Raw genomic sequence first — 12255 nt, 5'->3', positions numbered from 1 at the left:
ACTAAAGAAATTGGCTGGCACGCGACTAGGTCCTGCCCATGGGTGGGACAAGGAGGGGGGTGGTTACACCCCTCTCCCTTGTCCGGACTTTCCCCAGCTCAGGGGCTGGTGTGACCCTGGAACTGGTTCAAACCGGCAGATGCATAGTGAGTACCGGGGTGCCACTTGCAGTCACCTTCCTCCTCAGCCCTGCCTACCTGGGATACACAAAACCCTGTCTGGGATGGTGCTAGCACCGCCCCTGACAGGAAACCCTTTGTCCAAGCTCTCCTCGCTGGAAGGACTCCCAGCAGCAGGAGGTCAGACTTGTGTCTGTGGTGGCAGCATCCCTTTTGTGATGCTGAGGCTCGAGTTAACTTTAACTGGGGTTCACAGTCACATACAGGTCTTGTCCCTCGAGAAGGGTGGAATGCTAACCCCGTCGCCAGAATTGGTGAGGGGTTAGTATTCCAATTCGTATGACACCTTACTCGACATGTTTTGATAACGCGATACCAAAGATAGCAAATAACCGTGAGGATTATAATGCACTTAAAAGTATATGGTACGCGTTATCATATAACAGCTATTAGGACTTGTTCCGCAAGCTGCAGACGGGCTCAGCTCATGCCAGAGCACCTTCTCACATAATTCCAAGCACTCTGCCTTCAGGATTGTTAAGGCCTGCCATAGGAGTGACTGATAGGAATACATGTGTCCATTTTAGGGTTAGATATAGGGATACTATATCTGCAGCAAAGGGTGATTACACCACTTTGCCCCAGCTGTCGTGCAGCCAGTTGTGTCAGATTTAGATGGCCAGCCAGGGGTGGCATAATACATGCTGCAGCCCCTGGTAGGCCCTGGGTACACCTATGCCCTGGATACCTAAGGTATACTGTACAGGGACTGATAAGGTGACCCAGTATCCAATTAGATGTGTACCTAAGGTACATGTAATCCATTTTAGAGAGAGAGCAGTAGGCCTGGGGCCCTGAATAGCAGGGTCCTAGGTCAACTAAGTCGAAAAACCAGCAAAACACCAGGCAAAAAGTTGGGGGTAACCATAGTCAGGTATCCACCCTCCTACAGGGGGCTCATGTGGACGTTGAAGAGGGTTGGGCTGAGTGAAGATCTTTGTGGTACGCCGCAGATGACTACGGTGGCCTCGGATCTGAACGGAGGGAGGTGGACTCTCTGGGTTCTTCGGGTGAGGAACGAGAAGATCCATTCCAGCGCTTTTTCTCGAATACCGATGTTGCTGAGGCACTTCACTAGAGTTCGTGGCAGACGGTGTCAAATGCCGCAGAGAGGTCCAGGAGGATGAGGGCCGCTGTTTCCCCGTTGTTGATCAGGGTTCTGATGTCGGTGGCTGCGATCAGGGCGGTCTCGGTGCTGTGGTTGGCCCGAATCCCGGACTGTGAGGGGTCGAGGGATCCGTTCGTCTCGAGGAAGGCAGCCAGCTGTTTGTTGACGTTCTTCTCGATGACTTTGGCCGGAAAAGGAAGGAGCGAGATGGGACGGTAGTTCTTGAGGTCGGTGGGGTCCGCCGTTGGTTTCTTCAGGGGGGCGGTCAGCTCGGCGTGCTTCCAGCTCTCCGGGAAGGTGGCTGTGTGGAAGGAGGAGTTGATGGTGTCTCGGAGATAGGGTGCGATGGTGGCGTCGGCTTTGTTGAAGACGTGGTGTGGGCACGGGTCGGTTGGTGATCCGGAGTGGATGGAGTCCATCGTGCGGGTGGTGTCTTCGGTGCTGATCGTGGTCCAGTTGCAGAGGGTGGTGGTGGCGGGCGTTAGTTCAGTGGTAGGGTGCGTGGTCTGTGCGTCTAAGCTGTTGTGTATGTCGGCGATCTTGCGGTGGAAGAACGAGGCGAGTGAGTTGCAGAGGTCTTGCGAGGGAGTGATGTCGTTGTTTCCGGCGCTGGGGTTGGAGAACTCTTTGACGATGCTGAAGAGTTCCTTGCTGTCGTGGGTGTTGTTCTCCAGTCGTTCTTTGAGTGCCGTCTTCTTGGTGGCGCGGGTCAGCTGATGATGTTTGCGGATGGCGTGCTTGAGGGCGGTCCTGTTGTCTGTGGTGTGGTCGAGCCGCCAGGCTTTCTCGAGGGTGCGGCAGTTCTTCTTGGATTCCTTTCGTTTGTCGGGGAAGCAGGGGGTTTTCTTGCTGCTGTGTCTGCTGGGAGGGTTCTTAAGTGGTGCAAGGTCATCGGCGCAGGCGGTCAGCCACTTGTTGAGGTTGCTGGCTGCTTCGTTGGGGTCCGTTGTGCTGGTGGGAGTGTTCTGGCTGAGGGAGGCGGTGAGCTGCTCGGCGGTGATCTTGCTCCAGCATCGGCGGGGGACCTGTTGCGGGTGGTGGTGGGTCGTAGTTTTTTTGAAGCTGAAGTGGACGCAGCTGTGGTCGGTCCAGAGAAGTCCGGTGGCGTGGCTGAAGGAGATGTGCTTGCTGGATGAGAAGACTGGGTCAAGCGTGTGGCCGGCGTAGTGGGTGGGGGTGTTCACTAGCTGCTTGAGTCCGAGGTTGGCGAGGTTGACCAGCAGGGACTGTTTCTTTGAGATACACAAGTTACTTACCTTCGGTAACGATATATCTGTAAGAAACAGTAGTTAGTATTAGATTCCTTACCGCCCAACCTCTCCTCCCTGTTCTGCGAACGGATATGTAGGGTTAAGGTCATCCCCTTTCAGGGTCCTAGTTTCATGGCACCAGTGTTGGTTTTTATCATGGCTCTGCGTTTCTGGCGCTGAAAAGCTATGTATAAGAACTGACTTCAGCGCGCGAGGGCTGCGTCTTAAGTACTCCAGCAACGACATCCCGGCACCAACGACTCAGACGACGGACGCAGAGCTGCAGACGACGCCTACCGACGCGCAAGGGTACTGCTACGCAGAAGTTTCCGGATCCAGTCTGACGCCTGGGGATATTCTAAGGTAAGGAATCTAATACTAACTTCTGTTTCTTACAGATATATCGTTACCGAAGGTAAGTAACTTGTGCTTTAGTTAGTCATGTATTTTTGTTTTTCCAATCGCTTTTTTGTTGTTGTTTTTCTTGTTCCATATTAGAATATTATTGATTGGCCAGCTATCAAAATAGAGCTACCAAGTGCTCTAGCACAGTTGCCATACCTTATGTGCTGGAAATTCCACTGAGAAATTTAATTTTTTCTTTCAGCCTCCAGCCCAGTTGTGACGACAACTACGACAGGTGCTGGTCAGACATTTCAGATCACTGCCACTCCGGTAACCATGACCGGGAAAGTGCTTACCAAACTTCCATTGCCAGCCAACAGCAAAATCGTCGCTCTCAATGTCCCAACTACTCAAGGTATTGATCATAAAAAGGTGGAAAAGTAACCTATTGGTTAAAATCTCTTAAATTGTATGTTTAACTATAGTTTGGTGATCTAGGTTATCCTCATAATAGCCCTGCTGAAATGGGCCTTCCATTATTTCTCAGTCTGCTTTGATCACTGTCAGTGAGTCAGCATGAGGACCAACGTATTTGTATTTCTGTATTTTAAATATACTTTCATAGTCTTTGTGGTGCCTCCGGGATTTCATGAAATAGGATACCTAGCACTAACTACACTAGTAAGTGGACCTCATATTACTCTTAGCATGGTTCTGATTGCATAGAATGCACCATAGTCCAACAAGCCAAGATTGCCATACTGATTAATCTTTCTTTCTCGTCCACACGGAGTCGCTCTTCTGCATACGCAAATACTGTGCCAGCCCATGTCCAGACTAGCAGAAAACTCACCTAACTGGCATCATCTGAAAGAAACAGGTTAGTGATAGATTCCTCGCGCTGACGTCAGTTGTTCTTTTTACGCGCCAGCAAGCGCAGATACGGGAAGAGCAGTACTTCTAGTCATTTTTTTACTCACTTTTTTGGTCTGTTTTGGATCTCTTTTCGAGTCGACTTCGATTCCTGGTGCCGTAGGGATGCCTGGCTTCAACCCTTGCAACGCCTGTCACCGCCTGATGTTGGTGACCGACCCCCACCGTCGGTGTCTCTATTGCCTTGAGCCGACCACGACGACAAGTCGTGCCCCGACTGCCGGGCCTTAACCTCGAAAGCTAGGCGGGAGCGGTCCCATAAGCTTCTCGAGATCCGGCAGTCTGCTCCGCACGCTCAATGAGGAAGTTGAGGGACCAGTCGCGGAGCCTCAGTCAACGCATGTCGAGCTATCACCATTCGTCGGGCTCCAAGTCCTCCGGTAAGTTGAGGCACTCTAAAAAGAAGTTGAAGAAGCGACATCGCTCTTCCGACTCCCCTCGCCTCTCGCGCAAGGCGGCTGAGTGTTCGAACGACACCGCCCGCGCGGCTCCGCCAGAGCCGCCGCTGGTGTCGCATCCGGCCCCATACCCTCCGGTCCCTGAGTTGCATGCGACACCAGAGGAGATACGTGATTTCCTCGTGGCCAGGATGACTCACTTCCCTCAGGCGAGGCCTGTTGGCGCGCCTGCGGACCAGACTAGGGGCCCTTGCGGGCCGGCGGGCTTCGGCGCCGTTATCGACTTCGGTCCCGACGCCGCAGGGCCCCGAGGAATCCAGGCATGGATCCGGTCGACGCCAGTTGACCTCACTACTCCTCTGCTGGCGCCGACCCCGATGGTGCGCCGTCTCCAGCGTCGATGGGTGAGGCCTTCACCTACGACCCCGCTCTGTCATTCCTGCCTGTTTATCAGGACACAGATGATGGGGAGGACTGGGAGGGGTCTGAGGACCTTCTGGCGCAACAGTGCCAGTTGAGCCAGGACTGGGCAGATGAGCTGGGGAGGCCAGTGGTCTGGACACATCGCCTGACACTGGATTCATCTCTCCTCCCTCCGTGGCTACGGAGAAGGGTGCAACTTATGGTATGGTATTGTGCAGGGCAGCCAAGGCCTTGGCTCTTGAGCTCCCAGCTGCGGCCGTGAGGACTAATCTCCTCACCGAGGTGCTTCAGCCGCCAGTAAGCTCTTCGGAGCCTCTGCTGCCGTTTAAGGAAGCCCTCACGGACGTTCTGATGGTCACTTGGTCCAAACCCTCCACAGTGCTCTCTGTGGATGGGAACATGGCCTGACGCCACCGCCCGGCTCCGGGCGACCCCCACTTTCGGTCTGTTCAACCCACCCCTGAGAGCCTGGTGATCCAGGCTTCTGCATCCCAGTCTACATTCCTGACTGTTCCTCCAGAATGGTAATCCAAAAGGTTTGATCAGTTTGGGAAGAAACTGTTCTTCTCATTGAGTTTTGGGTTGCGGTCTATCAACACTGCTTGCATTTTGGGCCATTACACCCACTCTTTGTGGGACACAGTTGCGGATGTGCTGCCCCAGTGTCCGGAGGAGGCCCAGGCACGGCTCGCCCAGGCACTTGCCGAGGGGCGGGATGCAGCTCGCTGCTCCATCAGATGTGGACTTGATACCACGGACACGCTGGGCAGAGCGATTGCCACGACGTGGCGATCCGTTGCCACACCTGGCTGAGGTCAGCCAATTTTTCAGGGGATGTCCAGGCCACACTCATGGACATGCCATTTGATGGCCGTCGCCTTTTTGGCGTCAAGGCAGACAGTGCTCTTGAGCGTTTCATGGACTCTAGGGCTACGGCCAAGTCCTTCTGCCTGTCGGGCCTGCGCTAGCAGACTTCTGCTTTTCACCCCTTTTGTGGCAAAGGAATGGGTGCCCCCACGCGTTCGTACAGCCACAGGCCGCTGAACCAGCCTCAACGCATACGTGGTAACCTCCGTGGCGGTGCCGGGGGACTCCACTCCCTTCCTTCCAAAGCCTTCCTAGTCTGAGCTTTCAGGCCATTCGACGCCAGTGGGGGGCAGGGTCTGCCACCACCTCCTCCATCACGTCAGACAGGTGGGTGCTGCAAACCGTCCGAAGGGGTTACTCCCTCCCTTTCGAGGCAACACCTCCAGCCATGCCACTGCAGTACCACCGCATGTCAGGGTATCACTTGCAACTTCTGCAGGAGGAAATTATGCCCTCTTGGCCAAGGGGACCATTGAGCGCATTCCTGGGACTGAAGTAGGACGTGGTTGCTACTCCCACTACTTTCTGGTAACCAAGAAGAGCAAAGGGGGACTAGGCCCTATCTTGGACCTCTGGAGCGTCAACGGCTTCCTCCGGAAGGAGAAGTTAAAGATGCTGACTTTGGCTCAGGTCCTTGCTGCCCTAGACCCCGGAGACTGGATGGTAGCGTTGGACTTGCATGACGCATATTTCCACATCCCCGTCCTGCCAGCCCACCGGCGCTACCTGCTGTTCAAGTTAGGCCACGAGCACTTTCAGTTTACCGATCTCCCCTTCGGCCTTACCAGTGCCCCTCGGGTGTTCACAAAAGTGATGGCGGTGGTCGCAGCTCATCTGCGCAGAGTAGGGGTTTCACTCTTCCCCTATCTTGATGACTTGTTGTTGAAGGCGGGCTCGCCCCAGACCGTCGTCTCCCATCTCCAGACTACGGCCGACCTCCAGCACTTGCTGGGGTTCTCCATCAACGTGCCAAAGTCACACCTGTGCCCCTCTCAGAAGCTCCTTTTCATCGGAGCGGTTCTGGACTTGGTGCATTTTCAGGTTTATCCTCTCACAACTGCGGGTTCGGGATATTCAGTCTCTGATTCCAATCTTTCAGCCTTTATTCCGAGTTTCGGTCAGGTTGACGCTGCGGCTCCTGGGGCTGATGGGCTCCTGCATCCTACTGGTGCATCATGTCAGGTTGCAGATGCAGGCTCTGCAGTGGGACCTGAAGTTTCAGTGGGCACAGCATCAGGGCAACCTGTCCGACCACGTACTGATCCCTATGGTCACTGCGAGTCAGTTGCAGTGGTGGCTCACAAACCGCTATTGGGTCAGGGGACAGATCCCTCACCTTACCCCAACCGGAGCACACAGTAGTGATGGATGCGTCCCTTCTGGGATGGGGGTCACATGGGAGAGGCGGAGATCAGAGGCCTCTGGTCTCTGGCGAAGTCCCGGCTCCATATCATCCTTCTGGAGCTGCAGGCTATCCGACTTGCACTGAAGGCATTCCTTCCCTCTGTCCGGGGAAGTGTAGTGCAGGTGTCAACACCACCGCCATGTGGTACTGCAACAAACAGGGCGGGGTGTGGTCGTGGACCCTTTGTCACGAGGCTCTGCACCTCTGGACATGGCTGGAACACCAGGGTGTCACCCCGGTGGTTCAACACTGGCAGGTTCCCTGAACGCCAGGACAAACTCAGCCGCCAGTGCATGATGGATCATGAAGGGTGTCTGAACTCGGGCATGGCGCAAGGTCTCTTTCAGCAGTGGGGAGAGCCTTGGTTAGATCATTCGCCACCGAAGAGAACGTGCAATGTCATCAGTTCTGCGCGTTGGAATTTCCAAGGCGGCACTCGCTCGGAGACGCTTTTCGTCTCGAGTTGAGCTGCGGTCTATTGTACGCCTTTCTGCCTGTACCACTTCTGCCTAGAGTGCTGAAGAAGATCAGACGAGACCGGGCCCAAGTCATCCTTGTGGCTCCGGACTGGGCACGAAGATACTGGTATCCCGAGCTACTCAGCATGTCAGTCGATCCCCCGATTCGTCTGCCTCTTCAGGAGGACCTTCTATCGCAGCAGCAGGAGACGGTCCTCCACCTGAACCTGTCCAGTCTCCCCCTACATGCGTGGAGATTGAGCGGCGACAGTTGAGGTCATTTCACTTGCCTCCTGACGTCTGTGATTCCACAAAAACGGAATACGCCTGCTTCGGGAAAAAAATTTGAGGCATGGTGCACAGCAAAGGTTGTGGATCCACTTTCTGCCCCCCTTTCAGAGGTTCTCCTCTTACTTCTCTTCCTTCTTTCTCTTGCCCACCATGGCTCTGCTCTGGGCACTATCAAATGCTATCTCTCCGCCATTTCAGCCTTCTTAAGGCTTCCTGATCAGCCTTCTCTTTTCAAGTCCCCTGTTTTAAATGGATTCTTGAAAGGCATCACGCACATTTCCTCCTGTTCCCTGCGTGATGCCTCAGTGGGACTTAAACCTTGTACTGACTTATCTGCTGGGCGCTCCCTTTGAGCCACTTTATAACTGTCCTCTTCGTCTTCTGACTCTTAAAACTGCATTCCTGGTGGCCATCACCTCTGCCTGGAGAGTGAGTGAGCTCCAGGCTCTGTCTTCTAAGCCTCCTTTCTTCTCTGTCCATACGGACAAGGTTGTTCTGAGGACTCGTCCTTCTTTCCTGCCCAATGTGGTTATAGCCTTTCATGTTGGGCAGTCCATCACCTTGCCCACCTTTTTTCCACCTCCGCATCCCTCGAAAGAGGAGGAGAGGCTCCACCGTCTGGACCCAAAACATGCGCTCTCCTTCTATCTAGACCGCACACTCTGATTCCGGGAGGACGACCAGCTCTTTGTTGGTTACGTGGGCTCTAAGAAGGGACGGGCGGGGCACAAGTGGACCATCTCTCGGTGGGTCGTTTTGTGCATCAAGGTCTGTTATTCCTTGGCGAAAAATGAGCCCCCTGTGGGGGTGCATGCCCATTCCACTCGGGCCACGGCGCTACTACTGCCCTGCGTCGGGGAGTCCACTTGCAGGACATCTGTCAGGCAGCCATGTGGTCTTCGCTGCACACGTTTGCTAAGCACTACTGCCTGGACAACCAAGTCCGAAGAGATGGCTTTTTCGGCCGTTCCGTTCTCCAGGTCTTTCTAGTGTGATCTTGGTTTGCAGACCCACCACCGGGGTTCGTATTGCTGGGGTATCTATTCTAAGGTAAGGAATCTAACACTAACCTGTTTCATTCAGATGCACAAGTTACTTACCTTCGGTAACGATATATCTGTAAGAAACAGTAGTTAGTGTTAGATTCCTTACCGCCCCACACATCCTCCCCATTCTGCGAACCGATATCTAGTGTTAAGGTATTTCCCTTTGAGGGCCCTAGTTTCATGGCACCAGTGTCGGTTTCTTGCATGGCTCTGCGTTCCTGACGCGGAAAGCTATGTACAAAACAGATGTCAGCGTGTGAGGGCGGCGTCTAAGTTCTCAGACGTCATACCGGCGATCACGACGCCGACGACCGGCGCGGAGCTGCAGACGACGCCTATCGACGCGCAGGGGTACTGCTGACGAAAATTTTCCGGATCCAGTCTGACGCCTGGGGATATTCTAAGGTAAGGAATCTAACACAAACTACTGCTTCTTACAAATATATCATTACCGAAGGTAAGTAACTTGTGCTTTAAAGCAGGAACGTATCCATCCTAAGTCGAGCAGAGACAGATAATTCCAATTTTCTGGTTATCCCCATAGGATAAATCTATGTTCGAGGCATATGGGCTGCAGATGGTACATTATGAATAGATCGCCATCTGGTGTTGGGCTCGGATGATTGCACTTGTTTTTCTCTTGAAGAGTCTTTTGTAGATTGGTGACTCCTCCTTTGGTTGCTAGTGCGCATGGGCATCGGCTCCATCCTTAGATTGTTTTTTTCCGCCATCGGATTCGGATGAGGATCGAAGCGCTCCAGATCGACTAGGGGAAGAAGTGATTTTTCGGCGCGTATTCCCTTTCCAATTCAACGGTATTGTTATCGAACGCGATGGCATTTCCATCCAGACGCGTTTCGACTCCAACATCAAAGAAAAACTTTAGTCTACGTCGACGAACGAGAGGCCTTTCTCGACGTAGTCAAGCCCGGAGTCCATGGAAAGGACTCCATTTAAGAAATGTCCAACGTGTGGTGCTAAGTTCCCACACAAGGACCTACACGAGGTGTGCAATCTCTGTCTATCACCTGAACACGAATCCAGGGACTGCGAAGCCTGCGCAGCATTCTCCTCCAAGTCTACAATTAGAAACCGTCGAGCTCGAAGACACGAGGTTTCGAGAATGCAGTCGGAGGCAATCCCGGAGCTGTTCGAAGACCAGCACCTCGAAGAAGAAGAGGAACATGAAGAACAGTCGGGGTCGGAAGTGGACGAATCGGATGTCGAGGAATTCGACGTTCAACAAACCGTGAGTGACGACGTCCCCTTACCAAAAAACCGACCCCGTGCGGTAACGACCCTGCCTTCGAGCCCGGTCAAACCGTTCAAAAGAGTTTCCAACGCCCCGCCTTCGGGCCCAGCAACGAAACCGAAACAGAAACCGAAACTCTTGGTCTCCCACCATGTCGGATCCGAGAAACGGTCGACATCGACTTCGAAACCGAAGCTCCATGCAAGGGAAAGCTCGGCATCGAAACATTCCATGTCGAAACCGAAACATGCATCGATGTCGAAGACTCACTCGACACCGAAAAAATCGGAATCGAGCAGATCCTCGGTGCCGAAAACACCGAACATTGATGATCGGAAGCAAAAGCACCTTTCGGAACCAAAAACTTCGGTACTGACACAGGAGCAGCAAACAGATCCAAAACAAAAGACTTTGTTTATCGATCCACAAACTGGCAAAGTAGTGACAAAATCACCAAAAAAGAGGAAGAATGAACAGCTAGATGACAAAGCTATTCCTACTAAGAAGAGAACAATGGGGACAAATACAACTCCTCCTCCTTCTCCTCGGCCTAGAGCCACATCCTCTTCTCCTATTCCTCACACTATGCCAACTATTCCTCCACCTTCTACACCAAGACCATCTACACCTCAGACAGATGTAGACAGTGATACAGGGGAGGGAGAACCTCATTGGGATGATGACACTATCCCAGATGAGGAAGACCCATGGGAGCATTATGACGCAGGGTCAGATGAGGACAACGACCCACAGTTATATCCCTCAAAGCCTTCACCACCTGATAACACAGGTTTTGTACAGCTAATTAATAGAGCAGCAAAATATCATAAGGTAGATCTACATACAGAACCTCAAGTAGAGGATTTCCTATTAGAAACACTACCTACTTCACAAAGAACATCAGGCACTCTACCTATGCTGAAGGGTCTTCTCAGTCACACAGCTGACATATTCAAAGACCCAGTGAGGGCTAGGGTGTTAAACCCAAGAATTGATAAAAAATATAAGGCAGCTCCAAAGGACCCGATATTTATCAAGGGACAGGTACCGCTAGACTCGCTTGTAGTTACAAACGCTCGTAAAAGAACGAACTCATCTACAGGAGAAGCCCCTCCACCTGATAAGGAGTCAAAATGAATAGATGCATCAGGAAAAAGAGTAGCATCACAAGCGGCAAACAGCTGGCGCATAGCCAATACACAAGCGCTACTTACACGCTTTGATAGGGCGCATTATGATGACTTAGAAACGCTCTTCACACATCTTCCTAAAGAACATCAAAAGAGAGCAGATCAGCTTATACAGGAAGGAAAGGTAATAATTAACACTTCCATTAAGTGCGCCTTAGATGCGGCATACACTGCAGCAAGATCCATCAATACCAGTATCATGATAAGAAGACATGCATGGCTTAGAGTCTCAGGGTTCAAACAAGAAGTACAAACATCTTTATTGAACCAACCTTTTGATCAAAAGACACTTTTCGGCTCAGGTACAGATGAGACGTTAGAAAAGATGAAAAAGAACACAAACGGCTAAGTCAATGGGAGCATTACAACAGCCAACCCAAAGGCGTTCCTTTCGTAGATCCACCTATAGAGGGGGCTCAAAAAGTACAGGAACAAGTCAGCAATCTACCTCTTTTACACCAACATCACCCAGAGGTAATTCAAGAGGCAGTTACAGAGGTAACAACAACAAGGGTAGAGGTCGCGGAAATAATAACAACCGCAACTCCCCAACCCCAAAACAGTGACTTAATACAACTTCCCCCAGACCACATAACACCGGTCAGGGGACGTCTATCACAGTTCCTACCTGTCTGGGAAAACATCACATCAGACAAGTGGTTGAGACAAATTATCCAACATGGTTATTGCCTAGAACTCACAGCTACCCCACCAAACATCCCCCCCAGACAGCGTCCAATGAGTCAAGACCATCTGACATTGTTAAAACAAGAAGTACTATCACTGTTACAAAAGCATGCCATAGAGAAGGTTCCAAAACATCAACAAGCGACAGGAGTATATTCTCTATACTTCCTAATCCCCAAAAAAGACGGGTCTTAAAGGCCAATCTTAGACCTCAGACCTCTCAATGCATACATAAACTCAGAACATTTCCACATGGTCACGCTACAACAAGTACTTCCTTTACTGAAGAAAGGGGACTTTCTTTCTACACTGGATCTAAAAGATGCTTACTTTCACATCCCAATTCACAAGGCCCACAGGAAATACCTAAGGTTCGTAGTAGAAGGACACCATTATCAGTTCAAAGTCCTTCCGTTTGGGGTC

General features: G+C 52.0%; 1 protein-coding gene across 3 annotated transcripts in view; it reads left to right on the top strand.

Annotated features, from left to right (window-relative positions):
- The window catches only part of BPTF (bromodomain PHD finger transcription factor), a 1660779-nt gene that overhangs the window by 792022 nt on the left and 856502 nt on the right, over window positions 1–12255 (top strand). For all 3 annotated transcript variants that reach the window (XM_086930929.1, XM_086930930.1, XM_086930928.1), the window contains exon 19: window positions 3145–3297. In XM_086930929.1, coding sequence (XP_086787055.1) covers window positions 3145–3297 — 153 coding nt within the window. The remainder of the gene's footprint in view (window positions 1–3144; window positions 3298–12255) is intronic.

Source organism: Lissotriton vulgaris, chromosome 7 (assembly GCF_964263255.1).
Source record: "Lissotriton vulgaris chromosome 7, aLisVul1.2, whole genome shotgun sequence".
In the NCBI taxonomy this organism is placed as follows: domain Eukaryota; kingdom Metazoa; phylum Chordata; class Amphibia; order Caudata; family Salamandridae; genus Lissotriton; species Lissotriton vulgaris.
This window is presented reverse-complemented; position numbering and strand designations above follow the sequence as displayed.